Consider the following 27,187-nt stretch of genomic DNA (forward strand, 5'->3'; position numbering starts at 1 on the left):
GTAAGATTACTAATTAAGTGTTAAATTTTAAATGTAATGGAAAAGTTGAGCCCAGAGGTCAAAAAGGTTAAAAACCCCTGGTATATTACATATACTTCTACATATACTCCGACTCTACAAACGTTTACTACATGTACTACTTTTGAACAATTTCCCTTGTGGATCATTAAAGTTTGTCTAATTCTAAGTCTAAGTCTATATATTACGTTAGTGTGGCAATAGCTGTGGCAATATTTGGTAAATAGTAAATTATAGAATGTATAGAGCAGTGGTTCTTAACCTGGGTTCGATCGAACCCTAGGGGTTCGGTGAGTCAGGCTCAGGGGTTCGGCGGAGCAGAATTCACACTGATTTGCAGGTGTGTAATTTGTTGTGAGTTTATGCACTGTTGGTTTTGTTGTTTGAACAATGCACGGTTCATGTTGTGCACCAGTAAAAAAACATGGTAACATTTTAGTATGGGGAACATATTCGCTATTAATAAGTTGCTTATAAACATGCAAATTAGTAACATATTGGCTCTTAACTAGTCATTATTAAGTACTTATTAATGCCTTATTCGGCATGGCCTTATTATAACCCTAACCCTCTAACTCTGGCCCGAACCCTCTAACCCTAACCCTAACCAAATAACTCTAAATTAAGTCTTTGTTACTTAGAATATGTTCCCCTAGTGTCCAAAAAACTCTAAATTAAGTCTTTGTTACTTAGAATATGTTCCCCTAGTGTCCAAAAAACTCTAAATTAAGTCTTTGTTACTTAGAATATGTTCCCCTAGTGTCCAAACAACTCTAAATTAAGTCTTTGTTACTTACAATATGTTCCCCATACTAAAGTGTTACCAAAAACATATAACTTTGTCTTGAATTTGAAAAAAAAAAAACATTTTATTTTTCACTAAAGAAGGGTTCGGTGAATGCGCATATGAAACTGGTGGGGTTCGGTACCTCCAACAAGGTTAAGAACCACTGGTATAGAGTAATTACCTAGATTTGCTTGTTGCTGGTCTCTGGTAATTTAGTTTACAGTGAAGGATGTTGTGGTTGCAACAGCGTAAAGTCAGAAGATCATCTTAGAGATAGGCATGTTAGTCTTGAAAACAAAAAGACTGAGACTGTCATATGTTGTGTTTTTTTAGGTACTACCTGTGTCTGCAGTTGAGGGATGACATCCTATCCGGGCGTCTGCCCTGTTCTTTTGTTACCCACGCCCTTTTGGGCTCCTACACGGTTCAAGCTGAACTGGGAGACTACGAGCCAGAGGATCATGGGCCGGATTACGTCGCTGACTTCCGCTTTGCCCCTAACCAGACACGAGAGCTGGAGGAGAGGGTGATGGAGCTGCATCATAACTATAAGTCAGCACAAATTTACTTCATTGGTCCAACTACAGTGACAGTGCTTGATTTGTGGCACATGGTAGATTAAATAATAACCAAATGTCGCTGCAGGGGAATGAGTCCAGCAGAAGCAGAAGTGAACTTTCTAGAAAATGCCAAGAAGCTTTCAATGTATGGGGTGGACCTACATCATGCAAAGGTACAAAGAGGCATGTCACATTTCTCAACAGCATCTGAACACACTTACACTATCTGTGAATTTGTCCTTGCTGACTAGGATTCAGAGGGAATTGACATAATGCTCGGCGTGAGTGCCAATGGTCTGCTCATTTATCGAGACCGCCTACGGATCAATCGCTTCGCTTGGCCAAAGATCCTCAAGATCTCTTATAAGAGGAGCAACTTCTACATAAAGATCCGCCCTGGAGAGGTACATAAACATGTCTTAATGTATGACGCGTGACTTGATGGTCGTCATTGTGCAAATAGACACAAAATAATGGTAATTACAGCAAATCCATCTGGAACAGCATGACACTTGGTTAACGGTAGACTTTTTATGGTTTTACTCTTTTTAAAATTACAATATTGCCTCTCTGTACTGCATTCTTAGTGATTTTGAGGTTTAATAATGTTCCACTATGGGACAGCAGGTGAGTGGTGTTTTTTCCCCCAGGCATTATTTATGGACCAAAGAAATATGAAATTAGTAAAATGCAATATTGTTTTTCCTCTTTTTGCTTTCTCCTTAGATCAGTGTTTTTCAACCTTTTTTGAGGCAAGGCACATTTTTCTCATTTAAAAAATCCGGAGGCACACCACCAGCAGAAAACGTTAAAAAAAATGAAACTCCACCAGGTCGTCATGCCTTATTTTGAGTTTGTTAGTGTTTTCCTGTGTGTAGTGCTTTAGTTCTTGTCTTGCGCTGTTATTTTGGTGGCTCTTCCTGTTTTGTTGGTGTTTTCCTGTAGCTGTTTCATGTCTTCCGTTGAGCGCTATTCCGCGCACCTGGTTTGTGTTAGCAAGCAAGGCTATTTACATTGTTGCTATCCTTCTTTGTGGACGCAGTAAGTTTTTGCTGTCGTCCAGCGTTCTGTTTCTGTTTACTTTGTAGCCAGTTCAGTTTTACTTTCGTTTTGCATAGCCATTGCCTTTCCCTTACGTACATTTTTGGTTTAAGCATTACATACCTTTTTACCTGCACACCGCCTCCCGATGTGGTCTGAATATTGGGATAACAACAAACCATCCTCGTCTCACCCGACACTTTACGACTTTTACAAAGCAATTAACTACCTGCTGCCACCTACTGACATGGAGTATTACGTGGTTTACACAGCACAGACACTAAGCAACGGCGCATTATTTGCAGATTATAATTATTGATTTGCAAAAAATGTTTTTTGGACCAATTAGGTGAAGTTGCATAATTTCCCACGGCACACCAGACAATACAGTGGTTGAAAAACTCTGCCTTAGATAAATCAAAAACATGTTTGTAGTTTTTTAACTGTTAACAAGCACTATAGGTATGTGTGAACACTATGATGGTTTACTATTGTTCCTGCAGTGAATGTCCTTTGGGGCTATCAACAGTGATTTATATCTGTTGTGCAGTTGTTTTGCTGTATGGTCAGCTGTCTCTATAAGTTTTCCTGAGGGTTCAGGCTGGCGTTTATTCCATTTTTTATTTTTATTTTATTTTTTTTTACAAAAAGGGACAACCATCAATGTGACGCTCAAAAACATGTTATATTGTTAATAACCTATTGATTGGACAGACATTGCTTCTGTTTACACCACTGAACATGTGATGGAGTGAGTGCACAAAACTCTAATTTTGTTGGATGGCTACAGATTCATGTGTCACTAAAGAAAATATGTCTGAGCGAACAAAAAAAATACTATTGATTCTTCCATTTCTCTGGAGTAATCACAGCTAAGGCCTTACACTATCCCTTCACTTTTCCTGCACTTTCTCCCCTCATTCTTCTTTTTTCACCTCCTTCTTTCATCACTTCTACCCCTCACTGCTTAGTATGAACAGTTTGAGAGCACCATTGGCTTCAAGTTGCCCAACCATCGGGCCTCGAAGCGATTGTGGAAGGTTTGCATTGAGCACCACACCTTCTTCAGGTAGGACTTAGTACCACACCTTTTCCTGTTGTAATACCTTGCACAGCCCAACTCTACTTCCCTTCCCAAACCTTGCAAATACAGCTACCTACAAAAGTTGATAGAAATTAGCAACTGCCATAAACTGGTTGTTATTTGATGACATCTGCTCATTTGACCAATGAGTTTCTAAACTAATCCATAAACAAACACTTTTACAGGTTGGTTTCTCCAGAGCCACCTCCAAAGGGCTTTTTGGTGATTGGTTCCAAGTTCCGCTACAGTGGAAGAACTCAAGCTCAAACCAGACAGGCCAGCGCTCTGATTGACAGGCCTGCACCTCAGTTCGATCGCTCAGTTAGCAAGAGATACCTCCTGTCCCAAAGTATTGATGGGGGTAAGAGCAACAAAACTCATACATTTTTCTTGTATTAGTATGAAGGCAGTACTATCTCTTGGTTATCAACTAAAAGCAACTGTGTATCTAATTGTTGCAGTATTGTTTTTCCATGAGTTGAAAAGTCAGGGATTGTAAGAAGGCTGCATCTTACCATCTGACATGCTTTATTCAGCAATTTGCAATACATTGCACCAATAACAAAATTAATTTGTGATAAAATATGAAAGTTAACAACTGAAATGCCAGCCATCCAGCAGATGCTGCGACATCAACATCGATTTATTTTTCCTCGTTACATCAAGTTTGGGCAGCCACTTTTTGCCAAGCAGAGTTCACAGAGCTCAATAACCGTAGTCTCATAGGCCAATTAAAAAATAAGTTACTTAAACCCCCATACACAGCCAGCAGGAATTTTTATTTAAACAGATGTATGCATTCCTGCAAATCACTCTACTAAAAATAATTGCTCCATATCAAATATAAGTAGCCCATAACCCTGGCAGAGTTCATACTACTCTGACGATATATTATTCTCTTCCATGTTCTTCAAAATAAATGTAAACATTCCAAATAGATCTTCAGTATATGTTCCTTAAATCTCTACATTAAACACGATTTCACCCAGCTTCAGCTTTAGGTAACAGTATGGACCAGTTGTCTCAGCGAAGCTTGAGCGAGCGCACACAGTTCATGTCCAGAGAAGACCTCGACCAAGAAGGCAGCCTGGACCTAGACCATGATCATTATGACTATCCAGACCAGGACCAAGACCAGGATCTTGACATCGACCAGGACTTGGACCTGTACCAGGGTCCAGATAACTTTCGGGGTGCTGGCTTCTCAACATCTGCTAAGACTTTGGAACTCAAGGTATGAGTCAAGAGTAGACATTATAAAAATAAAACAACATTGTTTCAATAAATGACTGATGGTGTGGAGTTTGCATGTTCTCCCTGTGACTGCCTGGGTTCCCTCCGGGTACTCCGGCTTCCTCCCACCACCAAAGACATGCACCTGGGGATAGGTTAATTGGCAACACTAAATTGGCCCGAGTGTGTGAATGTGAGTGTGAATGTTGTCTGTCTATCTGTGTTGGCCCTGGGATGAGGTGGCGACTTGTCCAGGGTGTACCCCGCCTACCGCCCGAATGCAGCTGAGATAAGCTCCAGCACCCCCCGTGACCCCGAAAGGGACAAGCGGTAGAAAATGGATGGATGGATGGGTCCAAAACGATGCAGTTTTGTTAACGAGCCACCGGCTAGAGCCTTGGACTTTTCACACCCTTGTCTTTAATATCCCATAAAAATGGTTATACAATTTGAGGTGTTCAGAAAAATTCTTCATGAACTTTGACTAACAGTCATACATTTTCCCCACCTGCCTTTGCATGTGACACTGATATTCATAATCCCTATTTAACCTATCGTTCCGTTAAATTTCTACCGCTTTGTACTCCTCCAGAGATTTAATACCTCACAGTATTAGACTTCACACTTGCTCTTAAATCTCCTTTCATTTTTTTAAATGCCTCTAAAATGTTTTCCTTCTTTTACTTTTCTCCTCCTCTTTTCTCCTCTCTGATGTCATCACCCATTTCTTGCTAACCACCCCCCATGTGCTCTTCTCTGATCCTTTTGTTTTGCCCTTCGACTTGTCTTATCTTGTAGGCTGAGGACGCAGTCTCGCCTGTAGATTCGAAACCAGAGGTATTTTGGATACTTTTGTGCAAATGTGGTTGTTGTTGGTCTTGTACCACACTCTGTGTCTGCACCATGTGTTTATGATTGTTTATCCTTGAAAGGAATGTTATTTCAATTTAGGCTGCGATTTTGCTGAATCCCAATACGGGTAATCTATTGAAACAGTATCCCTAGGCAAGATACGTCACCCACCTTGCCTTTAGTGCAGCCCACACTGGTGTATAAATTTGAGTGAATGAATGATTGGCTGGACGAATTGGCAGCCACGTTTCTGTGAGTCTACCGCAGGGCAGCTGTGGCTGAGATGTAGGTTACCACCACCAGTGTAACTGTGAAGTGAATTAATAATGGGTTCTCAGTGTATAAAGCGTGTTGGGTGTTGATTAAGGCGTTATAAAAATCGAACCTATTATTATTATCATTATTAAATTCCTACAGACTATATTTGCAAATAAGATTTCATGCATTGCTAGAAAACACAATGGGTCAATATCAATAAAAAGAAATATAAATATATATATATATATATATATACCCCGCCTTCTGCCCGAATGCAGCTGAGATAGGCTCCAGCACCCCCCGCAACCCCAAAAGGGACAAGCGGTAAAAAATGTGTATATATATATATATATATATATATATATATATATGTACTTTTTATTTTTTATGTTTTTTTTAAAGTCTTGTTTTGGGCCGATTGTAAGGACCTGCACCTGCGCTACGCATAGTGTTGCTGTACTCCTTCCTTGCTGTGCAGAGTTAGTGGTCAGTAAGGCAGAAGAAGTCGAAAGTTAAAAAGTCAACTTTCTGTATAATTGCAGTAAATGGAACTAGATCATTTTAATTACATTGTGTTTTGACTTGACATTGTTGTTTGTTTTGTACATGCAGAAAACTTGTACGTCGAGCTGCATTTTAAGTTTATCAGTGAACTATGTGGAATATTGCAATACTGCATTGTATCGTGAAGTCCTTGCCAATACCAAGCCCTACATGAAAAAAATAAATGTCATATGAAAATCCATTCATGTCAGAAATTCAACTTCAAATGTGAAACTAATATATGACATAGGCTCATAACATGCAACTTAATAAATCGAAAGCCTTCTTTTGATATCATTTTGATGATTATAGCTCACAGCTTACGAAAACTTTGACTTGAAAATCTCTGAAAATTTGGGGTTTTAAAAAGCTGTAAACTGTTATCATCAAAATGCTAACAAATTAAGGCTTGAAAAAAAGTTTATATTACAAATTAGTTTCAGGTGAATTGCTGACATGAATGGACTTTAACACAAAATTTCACCTGTACATTAACTACCATTAGAGTTATTTTTATCAACACCGCAAAACAGATAGTCTTCAAGCGTTGCTGATTCAGTAGAAATGTTCCGTAGTTGAATGTTCTCTTGGTGCTTTAATTGCCAATAGCTACTATAAGCATCTTATAGATGCTAATATATGAGCATCAACAGGCATTGTAATGCCAACCCTCTACACATGAAACGTTTGTCCAAAAGTCCTCACATGCGGATGTACAAGTTTATTTTAGAGTCTTCAGCAAAAGCACTCTGCTCATTTTTAAGAGTTAAAATTTAGGCATGAATGCCTGCATGTTTGTCTACTGTCACATCTATGCATGCAATGACCCAAACTAATTAAATAACATCCAACCTTCATCTCCTTCGCCTATCACCCCATCTCACTTGGCTCGCTCCCCAGATGGACAAGGACCTGGCCACGGCTCGGCCCAAACAGGAGGTACTTGCCTGTTTCGTGCACTTTGACGTCACAACACTTAGGGCCTGATCTACTGCAGCTGTGCGTGCATTAAAACACCTGCCTACTTGTTGGCACACACAAAAATGATGCCCTAAGTTTATTTGCGGAGGACTTCGTCTCTTAATGGAGCAAAAAAAGGAGCGCAATCCATTTAGCTTGTCTGTCTTCATGAATATGCAGAATATATGATGACTATCAGAACACCCACAATACTGGGCAGAGAAAATGCAAATATAATTATTTAGCGCACACACTGTGAGTTATTTATTTATTTATTTATTTGTGTCTTTATTTAGTACAAACCCCATTTCCATATGAGTTGGGAAATTGTGTTAGATGTAAATATAAACGGAATACAATGATTTGCAAATTATTTTCAACCCATATTCAGTTGAATATGCTACAAAGACAACATATTTGGTGTTCAAACTGATAAACTTTTTTTTTGTGCAAATAATCATTAACTTTAGAATTTGACAACACGTGACAAAGAAGGTGGCAATAAATACTGATAAAGTTGAGGAATGCTCATCAAACACTTATTTGGGACATCCCACAGGTGAACAGGCAAATTGGGAACAGGTGGGTGCCATGATTGGGTATAAAAGTACATTCCATGAAATGCTCAGTCGTTCACAAACAAGGATGGGGCGAGGGTCACCACTTTGTCAACAAATGCGTGAGCAAATTGTTGAACAGTTTAAGAAAAACCTTTCTCAACCAGCTATTGCAAGGAATTTAGGGATTTCACCATCTACGGTCCATAATATCATCAAAGGTTTCAGAGAATCTGGAGAAATCACTGCACGTAAGCAGCTAAGCCCGTGACCTTCGATCCCTCAGGCTGTACTGCATCAACAAGCGACATCAGTCTGTAAAGGATATCACCACATGGGCTCAGGAACACTTCAGAAACCCACTGTCAGTAACTACAGTTGGTCGCTACATCTGTAAGTGCAAGTTAAAACTCTCCTATGCAAGGCGAAAACGGTTTATCAACAACACCCAGAAATGTCGTCAGCTTCGCTGAGCCTGAGCTCATCTAAGATCAGTTAAAGTTAAAGTAAAGTTAAAGTACCAATGATTGTCACACAACACTAGGTGTGGCAAAATTATTCTCTGCATTTGACCCATCAAAGGTGTATTAGGCGTTTAGTGTATTAGTGCCCAAGACATGGGTAACTTACGTGAAGGCGCCATTAATGCTGAAAGGTACATACAGGTTTTGGAGCAACATATGTTGCCATCCAAGCAAGGTTACCATGGACGCCCCTGCTTATTTCAGCAAGACAATGCCAAGCCACGTGTTACATCAACGTGGCTTCATAGTAAAAGAGTGCGGGTACTAGACTGGCCTGCCTGTAGTCCAGACTTGTCTCCCATTGAAAATGTGTGGCGCATTATGAAGCCTAAAATACCACAACGGAGACCCCCGGACTGTTGAACAACTTAAGCTGTACATCAAGCAAGAATGGGAAAGAATTCCACCTGAGAAGCTTAAAAAATGTGTCTCCTCAGTTCCCAAATGTTTACTGAGTGTTGTTAAAAGGAAAGGCCATATAACCGAGTGGTGAATATGGCCTTTCCCAACTACTTTGGCACGTGTTGCAGCCATGAAATTCTAAGTTAATTATTATTTGCAAAAAAAAAAAAAAGTTTATGAGTTTGAACAGCAAATATGTTGTCTTTGTAGTGCATTCAATTGAATATGGGTTGAAAAGGATTTGCAAATCATTGCATTCCATTTATATTTACATTTAACACAATTTCGCAACTCATATGGTAACGGGGTTTGTACATCTCAAATGCCGTGCGAACTGGCAGTTGTGCAGAAATAGTAATGAGAAATCCTACATATGCTTGCCAACATACATTATAGGGAATGTCTAAAATAAAACATTATGGACATATTGTCTATTCAGCAATATCATTGTATAATTGTATATCTGCTGGAGGACTTGAGAGGCTGATTAAAACAAATTAAGTTGATGGGTTTTGGTTTCTGCTGCCATTTTTTTTAACAACATTCGTTTCATCATATACATGTGAAAAAAACTTATTTGGAATAGGCATTTTCTTGCACCTAAAACATTCCAACACAGGCTAAGAGTTAATGCCAGTGTGTCCAAAAAAGTTAATTCCACTGCAGAACTGTCTCTAAAATGCCCAGAAAAAGTGGAACACGTCTGCTGCAAGTTACAAAACATAGCAACACGCCACAGGTCTTAGCATGATAACATTAATGTCCACTGTGAGTGTCTCCATGGTGAAAGCAGCAGAGCACACGCAAAAACCTCATTTAAAGAGGCCGGTCTGCATCAGTTTGTAATTGTACACGTGGTCTTAGTAGATCACACGCAGCACACCCACTAGTAGTACACACAATTTTATTGTTTGTACACACTGTTTAGAGTGTGGTATTTGGTTCTTAGTAGATCAGGCCCTTAGTGTACTGCAAGAACAATTAAACTGTTCATTCTTACTTCAGTGTGAAACATTCATACACAAATTGCATTGTCCTTCGTTTGTCAGCAGCACATTTTCACAACAATATCGTCCACCTAAGTGTTGTTTGTCCGTCAGTTTGAAAGCACGACTGTGTAGAATAATGTCAATTCATCACAATGTTAAATGTTCTTTGTATTGAAAAATGTATGAAGAAAATAAACCAAAAACCCAAGAAAGTAGATTTATATATATTTTTCTTTGTTGCTTCTTGCCAATGCATTTTATAGTGTTGGAAAGCCTTTGTATTTCCCTTTTAGATGATTGTGAGGAACCTGGATTTGTGGGATGTTCTTTGCTTATGCCAAAAGTTTATTCTTGACTCCTTTCTGCTGACAATCAGATGCCTGGCAGTATTGTATGATGTGTTGGTCAAAATCCCCATCACTGAAAAACAAGGCTTGTTATGACTGACAGTAATCCCATATGTCCGTAGTCTGGAATCAAAGGTCATCTTCCGTGTTGACAACACTTGCTCCCTGATTGGTGTGTTTATATAAGACTACATTCAACAGTCCTCACCTCAACCAAACGGAACACTTTTTGGACTTCCTACTTGTGCAAGCGTGACCAACACAACAACATTTGCTAAATGATAAATGATAAATGGGTTATACTTGTATAGCGCTTTTCTACCTTCAAGGTACTCAAAGCGCTTTGACAGTATTTCCACATTTACCCATTCACTCACACACTGATGGTGAGAGCGGCCATGCAAGGCGCTAACCAGCAGCCATCAGGAGCAAGGGGTGAAGTGTCTTGCCCAAGGACACAACGGACGTGACTAGGATGGTAGAAGGTGGGGATTGAACCCCAGTAACCAGCAACCCTCCGATTGCTGGCATGGCCACTCTACCAACTTTGCCACGCCGTCCCTACACAAATTCTGGTTGCGGAGTGGAATGTGTTTCTTCAGCAGTGTGTGGGGAGGATATGCCGGGTGGTTGGGGCTGTGTAAAATTGGCATTCTTGTTGTCACATAACATCAGGATGGGACGTTTGCACATACCTGTACTCGGTTGTGCTGTTCATCCTGTAAATAAATGCATGTTCCTCACAGATGTTGCATTGTTTAAAGGGGAACATTATCACCAGACCTATGTAAGCGTCAATATATACCTTGATGTTGCAGAAAAAAGACCATATATTTTTTTAACAGATTTCCGAACTCTAAATGGGTGAATTTTGGCGAATTAAACACATTTCTAATATTCGCTCTCGGAGCGACGTCACATCGGGAAGCAATCCGCCATTTTCTCAAACACTGAGTCAAATCAGCTCTGTTATTTTCCGTTTTTTCGACTGTTTTCCGTACCTTGGAGACCTCATGCCTCGTCGATGTGTTGTCGGAGGGTGTAACAACACGAACAGGGACGGATTCAAGTTGCACCAGTGGCCCAAAGATGCGAAAGTGGCAAGAAATTGGACATTTGTTCCGCACACTTTACCGACGAAAGCTATGCTACGACAGAGATGGCAAGAATGTGTGGATATCCTGCGACACTCAAAGCAGATGCATTTCCAAGGATAAAGTCAAAGAAATCTGCCGCCAGACCCCCATTGAATCTGCCGGAGTGTGTGAGCAATTCAGGGACAAAGGGACCTCGATAGCACGGCAAGCAATGGCGGCAGTTTGTTCCCGCAGACGAGCGAGCTAAACTCCCTGGATGTCTTGGCTCACACCGTCCCGAAGATGATCAAGAGAAGAATATCAACCCTAGCTTCCCTGGCCTGCTGACATGAGGGTATGTCTACAGAATATATTAATTGATGAAAACTGGGCTGTCTGCACTCTCAAAGTGCATGTTGTTGCCAAATGTATTTCATATGCTGTAAACCTAGTTCATAGTTGTTAGTTTCCTTTAATGCCAAACAAACACATACCAGTCGTTGGTTAGAAGGCGATCGCCGAATTCGTCCTTGCTTTCTCCCGTGTCGCTGGCTGTCGTGTCGTTTTCGTCGGGTTTCGCTTGCATACGGTTAAAACCGATATGGCTCATTAGCTTCAGTTTGTTCTTCAATTTCGTTTTCGCTACCTGCCTCCACACTACAACCATCCGTTTCAATACATTCGTAATCTGTTGAATCGCTTAAGCCGCTGAAATCCGAGTCTGAATCCGAGCTAATGTCACTATAGCTTGCTGTTCTTTCCGCCATGTTTGTTTGTGTTGGCTTCACTATGTGACGTCACAGGAAAATGGACGGGTGGTTAAAATCAGGCACTTTGAAGCTTTTTTTTAGAGATATTGCGTGATGGGTAAAATTTTGAAAAAAACTTCGAAAAATATAATAAGCCACTGGGAACTGATTTTTAATGGTTTTAACCATTCTGAAATTGTGATAATGTTCCCCTTTAAAAGAGAAATACATGTATTGGCAATAAGCATTGTTACAACAAAGACATTTACTTATGTCAAAGGACACTTGCTTAATCCAGTATTACCTTATAGCTTCATCAGACTTAGTTCCATGTGATACTGTTTTATTATAAATTACTTATCTGGAAAGCTGATTTGTGTCTGTTTATTTGTAACCCTGTATTGACCTCCATTGCCCGAGCAGCAGTTTTTGGACAAGCCTGAAGATGTTCTACAGAAGCACCAGGCCAGCATCAACGAACTAAAAAGGGCTTTGAGACAGCCCAACAGCAAGGTGACCCAGAGGGACAAACGCATCTGCTCGGCAACTCCTCCTGGAGGAACACTGGAGCGGAAAACAGTAAGATGAGATTGAATTCTGATCTGTTATTTTTTCCCTTTTTCCTGGTATGTCTGGGTTGGCCAGGTGTCCTGTAATGTCTCATTCAACTTTTCCAAATGTTACTTAATGAGACAAATCAACAAAAGTAAGAAAAACATATCTTGGCATGTGACAGAGCACTGATTTGCATTTTCCCTTTAATTGTCCTAAAATATAATTGTCAGTGTTTCATAAGGTAACAACGATAGGAGTGTCACACTAGGCTAACACAATTGTTTACTCTATGTCAACTCAGGCGACTGGGGATGCCAAATTGATTGACAAGCAGGATGCTAATGGACAAGTGCTGGATTATAACTCAAATGTGGCTAGAGACACTTTGACAGTTACCCCTTGGATTGGGGAAAGCGGGACAACATGGGATACTGCGAAGTCTCCATTTGGAATATCTCCTAAATGTGGTTTAGGACCATTGGAACTAACCGATACAAGCCCCGTGGATGATCCTCTGGCCACTAACATTGGCTATGATTCTTTCCTAAAGAGCTCCATGCATGAAAATGGATATGGCTCCCCGAAGGAAAAACAAAGGAATGGAACAAAAAGTATAGATTTTACTCTTTGCCAATATAAAAAAAGTATACATCAAGCATTAACAAATAACTTTTCTTCCTCCTCGGAGGCTCTGGATCCAGTCCCAAAGGAAAAATGTGAAAGGGAGAAAATTGAAGGCCTGAGTGCAGAGGATTTGCTGAAAGACTGCAGCAAAACTATGAACTCTGAAGTCTCCAAAGTTATTCCTCTTAAACCACAAAGATCCAAAAAATCTTTGAATAAAGACAACAAAGGCGGTGTGAACCCTCAAAACCAGTCCGAGTGGTGCATCGTTGGGGATACTTCAATGACACAATCAAAAGGCGAATCCTGTGAGACGACAAGGAGAGGAGAGGAAAACAATGGACTGCAGTCCCCAAAAGGTGAAGTACATGAAGACTCAGCAACTAGAAAATACCAGAGTAGTCCTGGACTGCCAAATCAACAAGACTTTAGACAACTCAGGGATGCGACAAGTCCAACGCCGAAAGGTGGTGAGCAACAGGAATACTTTAAAGAGAGTCCTATTTCTCGATCCACATTCCCTACTGTTCCCCCTCGTACACTTCCTCTGAAAAAGCAGTGGTCCAGAGACCGACATGGCAACACGGACTGCACCCTCATCCACTTCAGAACCTACCAAGACACCACCAAGAGGAAGCAAGCGGTAAAACACCCACAGCCCCCAGTCCATCATGGGAAAGTAAAACATTGCATGAGCTTGATCGCAATGTCATGCAAATCTTGTTTTTGCCATTTTAAAGTCAACCAAAAATCACACTCTCATACTTCAGAACTCATATGGCTGAGAAAGCAAAAGCCATTGATTTACCTAAGTCCTCTCCGCGGTCCAGCAAGCTTTTTGCTTTCTTTTTGCTGCAAAGCTTGACATCTGCTTGGCCATATCAGAACACCGCGGGTCTTGACACTAAGGTCTCGTTAGCCTTCCAACATCCAAAGGTGGCTGCTGTTGCAAGGAGGGCAAGGCCTTTTCCCCAACATTCTTTCTTGAAAATATACCAGTAAATAGGCTGTGAAACTAAATGTCCTGCCCAGCACCTCTGTACTAACGGTAGAAAACATACAATCATCAATTAGATAAGGTCACAGGCTGCAGAGCTGCCAAACCTTTTTGGGTTCAGGCATCCATACATCCCATTTCCAAATGAATACATTTCCCCTGAAAAGGGTTATTTTAAAAATGGAACGGTTCAGTGCATGACATTACAGTTCTTTTTTAAGTGAAAAATAGCATGTTTCTGACTGGAACCTGAGTGGGGAATTCTTTTTGTGTGCTTGTTTTCTGCCTGAAACTTCAATGGATGAATACCCATGCATTAAACAAACACTAAGCATTACCAACTGCTCTTATGAAATCCCATTGTTTTTGATAATTTGCCATGAGAATTAATTTTGGAATGCAATTCGGTATTGTTTGTATATTAAGGCCTACTTGTTTGTTTTTCTATAGGAGACCCCTCCCACGCCAGCCATTCATGAGGAACCTCTTAGTGATTCCTCGGTGAGTAAACACACACGCTATACACAGACAGACAGACACATACAGTCGCGATCAAAAGTTTACATACACTTATAAAGAACATAATGTCATGGCTGTCTTGAGTTTCCAATCATTTCTACAACTCTTATCTTTTTTTGTGATAGAGTGATTGGAGCACATACTTGTTGGTCACAAAAAACATTCATGAAGTTTGGTTCTTTTAGGAATTTATTATGGGTCTACTGAAAATGTGACCAAATCTGCTGGGTCAAAAGTATACATATTTGGTTACATGTCCCTTGGCAAGTTTCACTGGAATAAGGCGCTTTTGGTAGCCATCCACAAGCTTCTGGCAAGCTTTTGGTTGAATTTTTGACCACTCTTCTTGACAAAATTGGTGCAGTTCAGCTAAATGTGTTGGTTTTCTGACATGGACTTGTTTCTTCAGCATTGTCCACACGTTTAAGTCAGGACTTTGGGAAGGCCATTCCAAAACCTTAATTGTAGCCTGATTTAGCCATTCCTTTACCACTTTTGACGTGTGTTTGGAGTCATTGTCCTGTTTGGAACACCCAACTGCGCCCAAGACCCAATCTCAGAGGGTTTTAAGTTGTCCTGAAGAATTTGGAGGTAATCCTCCTTTTTCATTGTCCCATTTACTCTCTGTAAAGCACCAGTTCCATTGGCGGCAAAACAGGCCCAGAGCATAATACTACTACCACCACCATGCTTGGCGGTAGGGTGGTGTTCCTGGGATTAAAGGCCTCACCTTTTCTCCTCCAAACATATTGCTGGGTATTCTGGCCAAACAGCTATTTTTTTGTTTCATCTGGAGGAACGTTTTGTGGTCAGATGAAACAAAAATTTACACAATACCCAACAATATGTTTGGAACACTTTCAAAAGTGGTAAAGGAATGGCTAAATCAGGCTAGAATTAAGGTTTTAGAATGGCCTTCCAAAAGTCCTGACTTAAATGTGTGGACAATGCTGAAGAAACAAGTCCATGTCAGAAAACCAACACATTTAGCTGAACTACACCAATGTTGTCAAGATGATTGGTCAAAAATTAAATCAAAAGCTTGCCAGAAACTTGTGGATGGCTACCAAAAGCGCCTTATTCCAGTGAAACTTGCCAAGGGACATGTAACCAAATATTAACATTGCTGTATGTATACTTTTGACCCAACAGATTTGGTCAAATTTTCAGTAAACCCATAATAAATTCATAAAAGAACCAAACTTCATGAATTTTTTTTGTGACCAACAAGTATGTGCTCCAATCACTCTATCACAAAAAAATAAGAGTTGTACAAAATTATTGGAAACTCAAGACAGCCATGACATTATGTTCATACATACATATATACATACATACATATATATACTGAACACAAATATAAACGCAACACTTGTTTTTGCTCTCATTTTTCATGAGTTTTCAAAGATCCAAAACTTTTACTATATACACAAAATACCTATTCCGCTCAAATATTGATCTAAATATGTGTTAGTGAGCATTTCTTCTTTGCTAATATTATCCATCCCACTTCACAGGTGTGACATATCAATATGCTGATTCAACAGCATGATTATTGCACAGGTGTGTCTAAGGCTGCCCACATAAAAGGCCACTCTGAAATGTGCAGATTTGCTTTGCCAGGATACATGCTAACAAATGAAGATTATAGACTTTTGGGAAAAATCTATACAATTTCATAGACTAAATACTATAATTTAGGTTTAAATGTAGTGTTTAGGCCAGTAGAGAAGGCTCTGAAAGCCCACTACTGAGCCTAAAAAATCAAATCAAATTGTGGCGGCGTGGCTCGGTTGGTTGAGCGGCCATGCCAGCAACTTGAGGGTTCCAGGTTTGATCCCCGCTTCCGCCATCCTAGTCACTGCCGTTGTGTCCTTGAGCAAGACACTTTACCCACCTGCTCCCAGTTCCACCCACACTGGTTTAAATGTAGATATTGGGTTTCAATATGTAAAGTGCTTTGAGTCACTAGAGAAAAGCACTGTATAGAATTCACTTGACTGATAATAAAAGAAAAACATCTAATATTGCAAGAATAAAGTCGTAGTTCTACTTGTAATATTTTGTTGTTCTTTTTAGTACGAGTGCTACTGTACTTTAAACTGTACTCCTTTGTTTTAAACAGAGCATTTTTGTTTTTTCAAGGCAGAAATCTTGATTGAAGTATTGTAATGGCTTTTAAGTTTTAAGATTTTTAAATCAAAAACAGGCCTACAGAATCTTCAGTTCTTCATCTATTTAGTATCTGACATGTTGTGGACTTACTTTAGCGGGAGCTTTGGGAGAGACGCCTGGGCTCAACCTCAGAGGACGAACAAGACCACGACATCTCGTATCTAAAGGAAACCCACCTCGGCATCGAGCGCAAATGTTCCAGCATCACAGTCAGCTCCACGTCCAGCCTGGAGGCCGAGGTGGACTTCACCGTCCTCACAGACCTGCACACGGGAATGGAGGAGTTCTCCCGAGGGATGTCAGAGCTGGGCGAGCGGGACCTGTCGCCTGACGGGGGTCTGCGCTTCGGGATCGACTTCCTCCAGCAGCAAGGCTCCTCGGAGTTGCCACTGCCTCCTTTGGTGTCCGCCCATCCTTTGTCCAAAGCGGCGAGCGGCAGTCCTCCAGCCAAGCACATCCAGACTGAAGAAGTGCGGACAGAAGCCAAAAGGCCTGATGTGCAGGTACAGCGAATGTTAGCATGAAGTAGCTTATTTGGTCATTTTGACTGCCTAAAACTATACTGTAAGACACATTGTCTTTAAAGTAGGGATGTCCGATAATGGCTTTTTGCCGATATCCGATATTCCGATATTGTCAAACTCTTTAATTACCTATACCGATATCAACCGATACCGATATCAACCGATATATACAGTCGTGGAATTAACACATTATTTTGCCTAATTTGGACAACCAGGTACGGTGAAGATAAGGTACTTTTAAAAAAAATAAAAAATAAATAAAATAAGATAAATAAATTAAAAACATTTTCTTGAATAAAAAAGAAAGTAAAACAATATAAAAACAGTTACATAGAAACTAGTAATTAATGAAAATGAGTAAAATTAACTGTTAAAGGTTAGTACTATTAGTGGACCAGCAGCACGCTCAATCATGTGTGCTTACGGACTGTATCCCTTGCAGACTGTATTGATATATATTGATATATAATGTAGGAACCAGAATATTAATAACAGAAAGAAACAACCCTTTTGTGTGAATGAGTGTGAATGAGTGTAAATGGGGGAGGAAGGTTTTTTGGGTTGGTGCACTAATTGTAAGTGTATCTTGTGTTTTTTATGTTGATTTAATAAAAAAAAAAAAAAAAATTATACCGATAATAAAAAAAAACGATACCGATAATTTCCGATATTATATTTTAACGCATTTATCGGCCGATAATATCGGCAGGCCGATATTAACAAACATTGTCATGTCTGTGTAATCATGTTTTGTTTTAGTCATGTTTTGTTTTGTTTAGTTATTGGACTCTTTAGTTTCTGGCTTTTCACTCCCTTGTCTTGTTTCCATGGTTACCCATTAGTTTCACCTGTTCCACGTTTGGACTCATTGTGCACTCTTGTTTGTCACCATAGCAACCCATTCGTTTTCACCTGCCCTCACGACTCACGCACCTTTCTTTAATCATGTCACTATTTAAGCTTCCAGTTGCCAGGCTGTCGGTCTGGCGACATCATACCCCTATCACACTATGTTTACCTCTGCGCACTTCATGCCATGTCCAAGTAAGTTTTTGTTTATTAATGCCACAGTTAGTGTTTTTGTTTCATTGTTCATAGTTTCTGCCTTTGTGCAAGTTTTGTGTTTATAGCCAAGTTTTGTACCTCCACTGTGAGCGCCTTTTGTTTGTTTCTTGAGTGTTAAAATTAAATATGTCTTCACCTTCACACCATGTCTGGTCCAAATCATTTGCACCACGGGAGAACAAACCACGCCATAGTCCAAGTCCTGACAGACATCTCTACTTTAAAGTAACACTTATGTGAAATGAGACATATTTCCCTTCATGGAGGTGTGAAAATACAAACATTAAACTCAGAATATCTGAAAATATATCTGGATTAGCATGTTAGCTTTGTAGCACTATTATAAGAAAATGGTTAGACCCGAACCCAAACCCTTATCCACTATGCTAAATAACCAGAGAGCAAGACTGACCGGGGACAAAGTAGTTATTTTTTTAATTAAGTTGAGTTACAAATGAATGTACAGTATTAAAAATTACAAAAACTATATACAGTAGCTAAAGTACTTACCTGAATAACAACAATGGGAAATTGGACATTGCAACATTTTGAAATGTCACCATTAAGGACCCAACGGAGCCCTTATCTGTGGAGAGTCGTCCTTATATATGCCTGTCCATTATTCCATTTATCGAGAACAAAAACAACGTCGGCTCGGACTGCCAACTTCCTGAAAAATAAATAAAGGACACCTTATTGGCAGGGCCGGACTGGGTTGTCCTTTGTCCTCTTGTATTTAATGTATGTGAAACCATTTATGCGGCATAGCTCGGTTGGTAGAGTGGCCGTGCCAGCAACTTGAGGGTTCCAGGTTCCATCCCAGCTTCTGCGATCCTAGTCACTGCCGTTGTGTCCTTGGGCAAGACACTTTACCCACATGCTCCCAGTGCCACCCACACTGGTTTAAATGTAACTTTGATATTGGGTTTCACTATGTAAAGCGCTTTGAGTCACGAGAGAAAAGCGCTATATAAATATGATTAACTTCTAATAATTTTGCAAATAGTTGCTATTAATATTACGATATTCTTCAAATAAGTCAGACGCGTCAATTTTGTCTCAGTTCTTAAAAATGGTCTACTTGTTTTCTTCTCTCCAAGCCCGTAGTGCCTAAAAAGCCAAAGAGGTCAGTACCGGTGTCTTCTTCAGTGGACAGGGAGCCATCGCATTGCCGGGTCCCCAGCGCCGCACCTCTGAGTCGGGAAGCCAGTGATGTCATGGCCTCAGCCACCGTCAAGAAGACCGACATTCGGACGGAGACCCAGCCCAATGGGTCAGAGGTCACGACAACGATAGTGGAGTTCGCAGATCAGGTCAGTCCACAAGTGTATTGCAGATGAGGGCAGCGTACTACAAAAGCAAAGTAAATGTAAAAACAGATATTATATGAGGAAATACATTTAAAAGTACAAAAAAAAAAAAAAATTCAAGATTGTAATATTTAATAAAATACTTTAAAAATGTTACAAAAATTTAGTTTTTATGACGAAAAAACTGTAATATTTAAAAGATAAAGTTGTGTTTTAATGAAAATATTTTTTTAGGGTACAAAAGACAGAAGGCCTTTGCAATAAATTAGGGATTATATATATATATATATATTTAAATTAAAAAAATATTGTATTTTACGATCACTGCATATTTTTGGGCACTATTTGCTTGTGTCTAGTGTGGTTGTGAAGTATTATTTAAAAATGATTTATTTTCTTAGTATTTATTGATTGTATATACTGTGCTTACTTCACCTTGCACTTTCAATTACATTTTGTTGTACTTATTTACAATAAAAACAGTAACAATTGTTTTGCTTCTCAAATTAAAAGAAGAAAACATTTTCAAGTTCATCGATAGATGGAAAAAAAGAAACTGAGATTTATTTAATAATGTAACTAAGGAAATGTTGAATGCCAATTTAATTCGGACTCCCGAACGAAATATAAAAGAGAATGACATACGTATTATAAATTACAAGGAGAATAATAAAGCGTACACAAAACTCTTAACGCAGCATTTCCAAACTGATCAACAATATCTCTGTATTCCACACAACTGGCAATATTTTCCTATTTTACGATCACTGCATATTTTTGGGCACTATTTGCTTGTGTCTAGTGTGGCTGTGAAGTATTATTTAAAAATGATTTATTTTCCTATTATTAATTGATTGTATATAATGGGCTTACTTCACCTTGCGCTTTCAAATACATTTTGTTGTACTTATTTACAGTGACAATACATTCATCTACAGTACAGGCCAAAAGTTTGGACATAACTTCTCCTCATTCAATGCATATTTACATTGTAGATTGTCACTGAAGGCATCCAAACTATGAATGAACACATGTGGATATACGTACTTAACAAACAAAGGTGAAATAACTGAAAACATGTTTTATGTTTCCTCAAAATAGCCACCCTTTGCTCTAATTACTGCTTTGCACACTCTTGGCATTCTCTCCATGAGCTTCAAGCACACCTTCGAAGTGAAAAACATTTCAGGTGACTACCTCTTGAAGCTCATCGAGATAAAATGCCAAGAGTGTGCAAAAAAGTAATCAGAGCTAAGGGTGGCTATTTTGAAGAAACTAGAATATAAAACATGTTTCCAGATATTTCACCTTCTTTTGTTAAGTACATAACGCCATAGGTGTTCATTCATAGTTGTGATGCCTTCAGTGACAATCTACAATGTAAATAGTCATGAAGATATAGAAAACCCATTAAATGAGAATGTTTTCCAAACTTTTAGCCTGTACTGTATATGTCCTAAAAAATGTATTTCTTCCCCCATAAAAAGCATTGATTGTAATTCATCAAATTATTATAATACAGGGATTCTCAAACTGTGGTACATGCATCCCTAGTGGTACGCAGGCTCTGTATAGTGGTACGCCAAAGAATCACTTGATAAAAGTAGTGTTTTATTTTCCTATATTCAAACACAGTTTTACTGTTCAAATTGTGTGCAATATTACAGTGGCCAGAAATATTAAATGTGCTTGTAAAACCTCAAACTTGTTTTTAATGAATACTTAGGCCTACTACGCTAGATGTATTTTCATGTTGGTCACTATGGTGGTACTCGGGGAACCAAGTTTTTTTCTGAGGTGAAAAAAAGTTTGAGAGCCACTGTATTATAATAATCATAATAATATGTCCTTCACATAACATGTCATACTATGAGACTCTTTTTAGTATGGGTTTTTTACTGAACTGTGTAGGGACCCCAAACACGGGATGACGGGTGATTTGTATCATCAGTGTCAAATGCAGTACAAATATTTTATTTATCATCATTCAAGCAGAATCACAATTTATTTTTTGTTTTTTTTAATAGCAGGATCACGGTATCACAAGTCTGAGCGACATGTCTTACTCTACGAGACAGAGTGTCTCTCCTGTGAGTATGAAGTGCACGGCCACGCTTTTAATCTCTCCACCTCCCTTGGGTTCAAACCTACATACTGGTCCACATACCGTATTTTCCGGACCATAGGGCGCACCGGATATAAGACGCACTGCCGATGAATGGTCTATTTTCGATCTTTTTTCATAAATAGGGCGCACCGGATATAAGGCGCACTGCCGATGAATGGTCTATTTTCGATCTTTTTTCATAAATAGGGCGCACCGGATTATAGGGCGCATTAAATGAGTCATATTATTTTTTATTTTTTTCTAAATGTAAACACTTCCTTGTGGTCTACATAACATTCATCTTTGGTCAAAATGTTGCATAGATGATGTTTTACAGATCATCTTTAAGCCGCTTTCTGACAGTTGCTTCCAGATGCACCGTTTTGTGGGCGGTCTTATTTACGTGGCCCATCTTCGGCAGCGTCTTCTCCCCGTAATCTTTGTTGTAGCGGTGTAGCGTGCAAGGACGGGAGTTGAAGAAGTGTGAAATGATAGAGCTAACTGTTTTAATGACATTCAGATTTTACTTAAATCAATAACGGAGCAGCATCTCCTCATCCGGAAACAACAACAAATGTGTCCCGTTGAAAACCGTCTGACCGGAACTCTAATAACTAAAGTTCCTTGGGTGAATAAAGTAAACTCACTATACCGGTATGTTTTAGCGCTTTCATGGCGAGTTTACTGACAGATATAAGTAAGAACTTTACACTTCTTTATATTAGAAATGGCAACAGCGGAGGTTGAATGTCACATAACAAGAAGATAGCGAAAAAGAAGAAGTTTATCGACTACAAAAGCGGACAGGCGCAATTTTTCAGGATTTATGCAGATCCCAAATATAGATCAGCAGATACCAAAGTGTAAGAAAAGTTGCTTTTGCATTATATTGTGAAACAAAACACCAGATAATATGTTTTACCTTATACACACACCATAATAATACTCGCATGTTTAATGCGGCAACAATCCATCAAGCGGTGCGGCTTCATAGCTTACCAAAGTCGTACTAAAACATTTAATAGATTTTAGAGCGCCGTGTGTAATGTTCTATATTTTCAATGCAACATATAAAATGTTGGTGTTGTTTACTTGAGTCATATTGCCATCATAGGGCAGTCTACATGTATCTCTTATGTTTGACTGCCATCTACTGGTCACACTTATCATTACACCATGTACCAAATAAAATTGCTTTGAGGTTGGCAAGCAATCCCGGAATTATTCCGTACATTAGGCGCACCGGGTTATAAGGGGCACTGTCGAGTTTTGAGAAAAAAAAAGTTTTTAAGTGCGCCTTATAGTCCGGAAAATACGGTACATTCATAAATGTATTACTGTAAATTATCTGAATAAACACGCTCGGATTGATATGCAGATGCACAAATTAGTACACATGCATGCACATTTGATTACACATGCACAGATTGCACACATGCACAGATTGAGATACAAGTTTGCAAATAATTTTGCCATAAAAATACTTCCATTTAGTGGCTATTGCACAATAACTAAAGAAAAAAACTATTAAAATCAATTAAAATATTTGGGTTTTGCACGCAAATCCTTCCTGTATCCAGAGACTTACTCAATGACTTTGTAAACAAACCTTCCTTTATCTATCCTTTATATCTTTTCCATCAATTGTAACTGAGCTACTGTGTGGAACAATTTCCCTTGTGGATCATTAAAGTTTGTCTAAGTCTAAGATAGTCCAGAAAAATTGCATCCAAGTTCATCTGGAACCGTATCAGTCGGGGTACGAACGCTCTTTTCCTTCGGATTTAAAACTCCTGGTCCAGGGTTCGATACTGGGCTCGGGATCTTTCTGTGTGGAGTTTGCATGTTCTCTGCGTGGGTTCCCTCCGGGTACTCCGACTTCCTCCCACCTCCACAGACATGCACCTGGGGAGAGGTTGATTGGCAACGCTAAATTGGCGTGTGAGTGTGAAAGTTGTCTGTCTATCTGTGTTGGCCCTGTGTTGAGAGGACGACTTGTCCATGTTGTGTACCCCGCCTTCCGCCCGTGTGCAGCTGGGATAGGCTCCAGCACCCCCCGCTACCCCGTAAGGAACAAGCGGTAGAAAATGGATGGATGGAAAAGGAAATAAGCGGCCCCCCCAGCGTACGGGAGGCACTGCGTATGACAAATAGTCATGGTCACTTGGACTTCACATGTAGGTGTGAAAATACAAAAAAACTAACTGTTTGAGACATTTCCATGCACTAATTTAGTGCATAGAAATGTAGTGATTGAGTCTGCTTAATTATCCTGTAAGAAAATTAAACAGACACGGAACAACTCTGAAATATACATGTCGATGTACAAACCCCGTTTCCATATGAGTTGGGAAATTGTGTTAGATGTAAATATAAACGGAATACAATGATTTGCTAATCATTTTCAACCCATATTCAATTGAATGCACTACAAAGACAAGATATTTGATGTTCAAACTCAAACTTTTTTTTTTTTTTTGCAAATAATAATTAACTTAGAATTTCATGGCTGCAACACGTGCCAAAGTAGTTGGGAAAGGGCATGTTCACCACTGTGTTACATGCCTTTCCTTTTAACAACACTCAGTAAACGTGTGGGAACTGAGGAGACACATTTTTTAAGCTTCTTTCCTATTCTTGCTTGATGTACAGCTTAAGTTGTTCAACAGTCCGGGGGTCTCTGTTGTGGTATTTTAGGCTTCATAATGCGCCACACATTTTCAAAAGGAAACAGGTCTGGACTACAGGTAGGCCAGTCTAGTACCCGCACTCTTTTACTATGAAGCCACGTTGATGTAACACAAGGCTTGGCATTGTCTTGTTGAAATAAGCAGGGGCGTCCATGCTAACATTGCTTAGATGGCAACATATGTTGCTCCTAAACCTGTATGTACCTTTCAGCATTAATGGCGCCTTCACAAATGTGTAAGTTACCCATGTCTTGGGCACTAATACACCCCCATACCATCACAGATGCTGGCTTTTCAACTTTGCGCCTATAACAATCCGCATGGTTCTTTTCTTCTTTGGTCCGGAGGACACGACGTCCACAGTTTCCAAAAACAATTTGAAATGTGGACTCGTCAGACCACAGAACACTTTTCCACTTTGTATCAGTCCATCTTAGATGAGCTCAGGCCCAGCGAAGCCTACGGCGTTTCTGGGTGTTGTTGATAAACGGTTTTCGCCTTGCATAGGAGAGTTTTAACTTGCACTTACAGATGTAGCGACCAACTGTAGTTACTGACAGTGGGTTTCTGAAGTGTTCTTGAGCCCATGTGGTGATATCCTTTACACACTGATGTTGCTTGTTGATGCAGTACAGCCTGAGGGATCGAAGGTCACGGGCTTAGCTGCTTACGTGCAGTGATTTCTCCAGATTCTCTGAACCCTTTGATGATATTACGGACCGTAGATGGTGAAATCCCAAAATTCCTTGCAATAGCTGGTTGAGAAAGGTTTTTCTTAAACTGTTCAACAATTTGCTCACGCATTTGTTGACAAAGTGGTGACCCTCGCCCCATCCTTGTTTGTGAACGACTGAGCATTTCATGGAATCTACTTTTATACCCAATCATGGCACCCACCTGTTCCCAATTAGCCTGCACACCTGTGGGATGTTCCAAATAAGTGTTTGATGAGCATTCCTCAACTTTATCAGTATTTATTGCCACCTTTCCCAACTTCTTTGTCACGTGTTGCTGGCATCAAATTCTAAAGTTAATGATTATTTGCAAAAAAAAAAAAATGTTTATCAGTTTGAACATCAAATATTGTTGTCTTTGTAGCATATTCAACTGAATATGGGTTGAAAATGATTTGCAAATCATTGTATTCCACAATTTCCCAACTCATATGGAAACGGGGTTTGTAATAATAATAATGATTTTAGTTGAATTACAAGACCAACATTTTCAATTTTGACTCTTTTGAGTGTTTTCGTTATGCCCTGTTAATATAAATATATTGATATACTGTAATTATATATCAGTCTTGGATTATCAATTATATATATGTCTTCTCCAACAGGTGCATATGGGAAGTCTTGCAAGAGAGACGTCAGGGTCGCCCATCCTCGTCACTGAAAATGTTACCTCCGCAACCACACAGGTCACCAAGGTACAGAACAAGAACCGACAAATAAAGCTTCTGATTTACTAAGTTAAGAATGACAAAAGGTGGTTTGTTCCAGTCTGACATGCTGTGTAACATGTTGTGTTGTTGAGTGTGTGCTATCACTGTGTACTGCAGACGGTGAAAGGAGGCTACTCAGAAACCAGAATAGAGAAGAGGATCATCATCACAGGAGATGATGATGTGGACCAGGAGCAGGTGAAGTGCACACCTTCATACAAACATGTACGGCATTGTGTTCAACATTTACCACTACTACGATGCGCTGACAGGCTCTGGCCATCGCAATCCAAGAGGCCAGGCAGCAGCATCCAGACATGCAGGTGACCAAGGCCGTAGTTGTCAGGGAAACAGAATCATCCGCTGAGGAGCAACCCACATCAGGGGTACAAGTGCCCGTCTTCACCTCGATGTAACATTGACTGCATGCTTTAAAGTTGAAGTAAGGAGAAACTGTCCTTCGGTTTTTAAAGTAGTAACAGACAAGTGTTCACTGTGAAGTACTGCAATTATTGTTTAAGTAGACTCTGACACGGCCGCTCCACAATGTTGTGTGCATCCATATTTATGAGAGCAATGCGCTTTATTAAAGGGGAACTGCACTTTTTTGGGGGGAATTTTGCCCATCGTTCACAATCAATATGAAAGACATGATGATGGATGTATTTTTTTTATGCAATCTAAATAGTAAATACATCTCTGCTTACAATGGAGCCTATGGGAGTTGCTCTATTCTGCCTATAAAAGCCCTTAAAAAAACATCCAAACACCCCCATTACGGTTTTATATACATGATGTAAATATATGTGTAATCTAGTAACGGGCACATTTCTAATGACATTTAATATTTTTTAATATTTTATATTCATAATTCATCACAATGTGGTTTTTTTTTTTAATTATCAACAACACTGCAGACTATATGAGAGCCAACAAACATAATACACCATCACTTACTGTACAATGTCCGCTGTCATTAGGATGCTGACTGCTAGGATGTTCATATATTCCCATTTCGATATAGAATGACTCATAATCCTCGCGAAGAAAAGGGGGGTGGAGCCAAGCGTCTTTTTGTGTCGTTCTCCATTACCGGGTCTAAATTGGCTGTCAAATTGTACGAGCTTGTCGGAGAACATCCTCGTCCTTCTACTATCCAGGTGGAAGGCATAAAGTATAATCTAGAATAAAGTTTGA

General features: G+C 39.6%; 1 protein-coding gene across 2 annotated transcripts in view; it reads left to right on the forward strand.

Annotated features, from left to right (window-relative positions):
* LOC133573231 (band 4.1-like protein 1) overlaps positions 1–27,187 on the forward strand; it is a 92,617-nt gene that overhangs the window by 59,906 nt on the left and 5,524 nt on the right. The window contains exons 7-23 of one of the 2 annotated variants that reach the window (XM_061926037.2): positions 1,139–1,357; positions 1,451–1,538; positions 1,617–1,769; positions 3,378–3,475; positions 3,676–3,851; positions 4,480–4,724; positions 5,522–5,560; positions 7,277–7,315; positions 12,404–12,559; positions 12,837–13,802; positions 14,607–14,657; positions 16,946–17,353; positions 19,540–19,752; positions 21,780–21,839; positions 25,886–25,975; positions 26,108–26,188; positions 26,263–26,432. In XM_061926037.2, coding sequence (XP_061782021.2) covers positions 1,139–1,357; positions 1,451–1,538; positions 1,617–1,769; positions 3,378–3,475; positions 3,676–3,851; positions 4,480–4,724; positions 5,522–5,560; positions 7,277–7,315; positions 12,404–12,559; positions 12,837–13,802; positions 14,607–14,657; positions 16,946–17,353; positions 19,540–19,752; positions 21,780–21,839; positions 25,886–25,975; positions 26,108–26,188; positions 26,263–26,406 — 3,226 coding nt within the window. In that variant the 3' untranslated portion in view covers positions 26,407–26,432. The remainder of the gene's footprint in view (positions 1–1,138; positions 1,358–1,450; positions 1,539–1,616; positions 1,770–3,377; positions 3,476–3,675; positions 3,852–4,479; positions 4,725–5,521; positions 5,561–7,276; positions 7,316–12,403; positions 12,560–12,836; positions 13,803–14,606; positions 14,658–16,945; positions 17,354–19,539; positions 19,753–21,779; positions 21,840–25,885; positions 25,976–26,107; positions 26,189–26,262; positions 26,433–27,187) is intronic. The other variant, XM_072912951.1, reaches the window with a different exon arrangement.

This window comes from Nerophis lumbriciformis, linkage group LG01 (assembly GCF_033978685.3).
Source record: "Nerophis lumbriciformis linkage group LG01, RoL_Nlum_v2.1, whole genome shotgun sequence".
In the NCBI taxonomy this organism is placed as follows: domain Eukaryota; kingdom Metazoa; phylum Chordata; class Actinopteri; order Syngnathiformes; family Syngnathidae; genus Nerophis; species Nerophis lumbriciformis.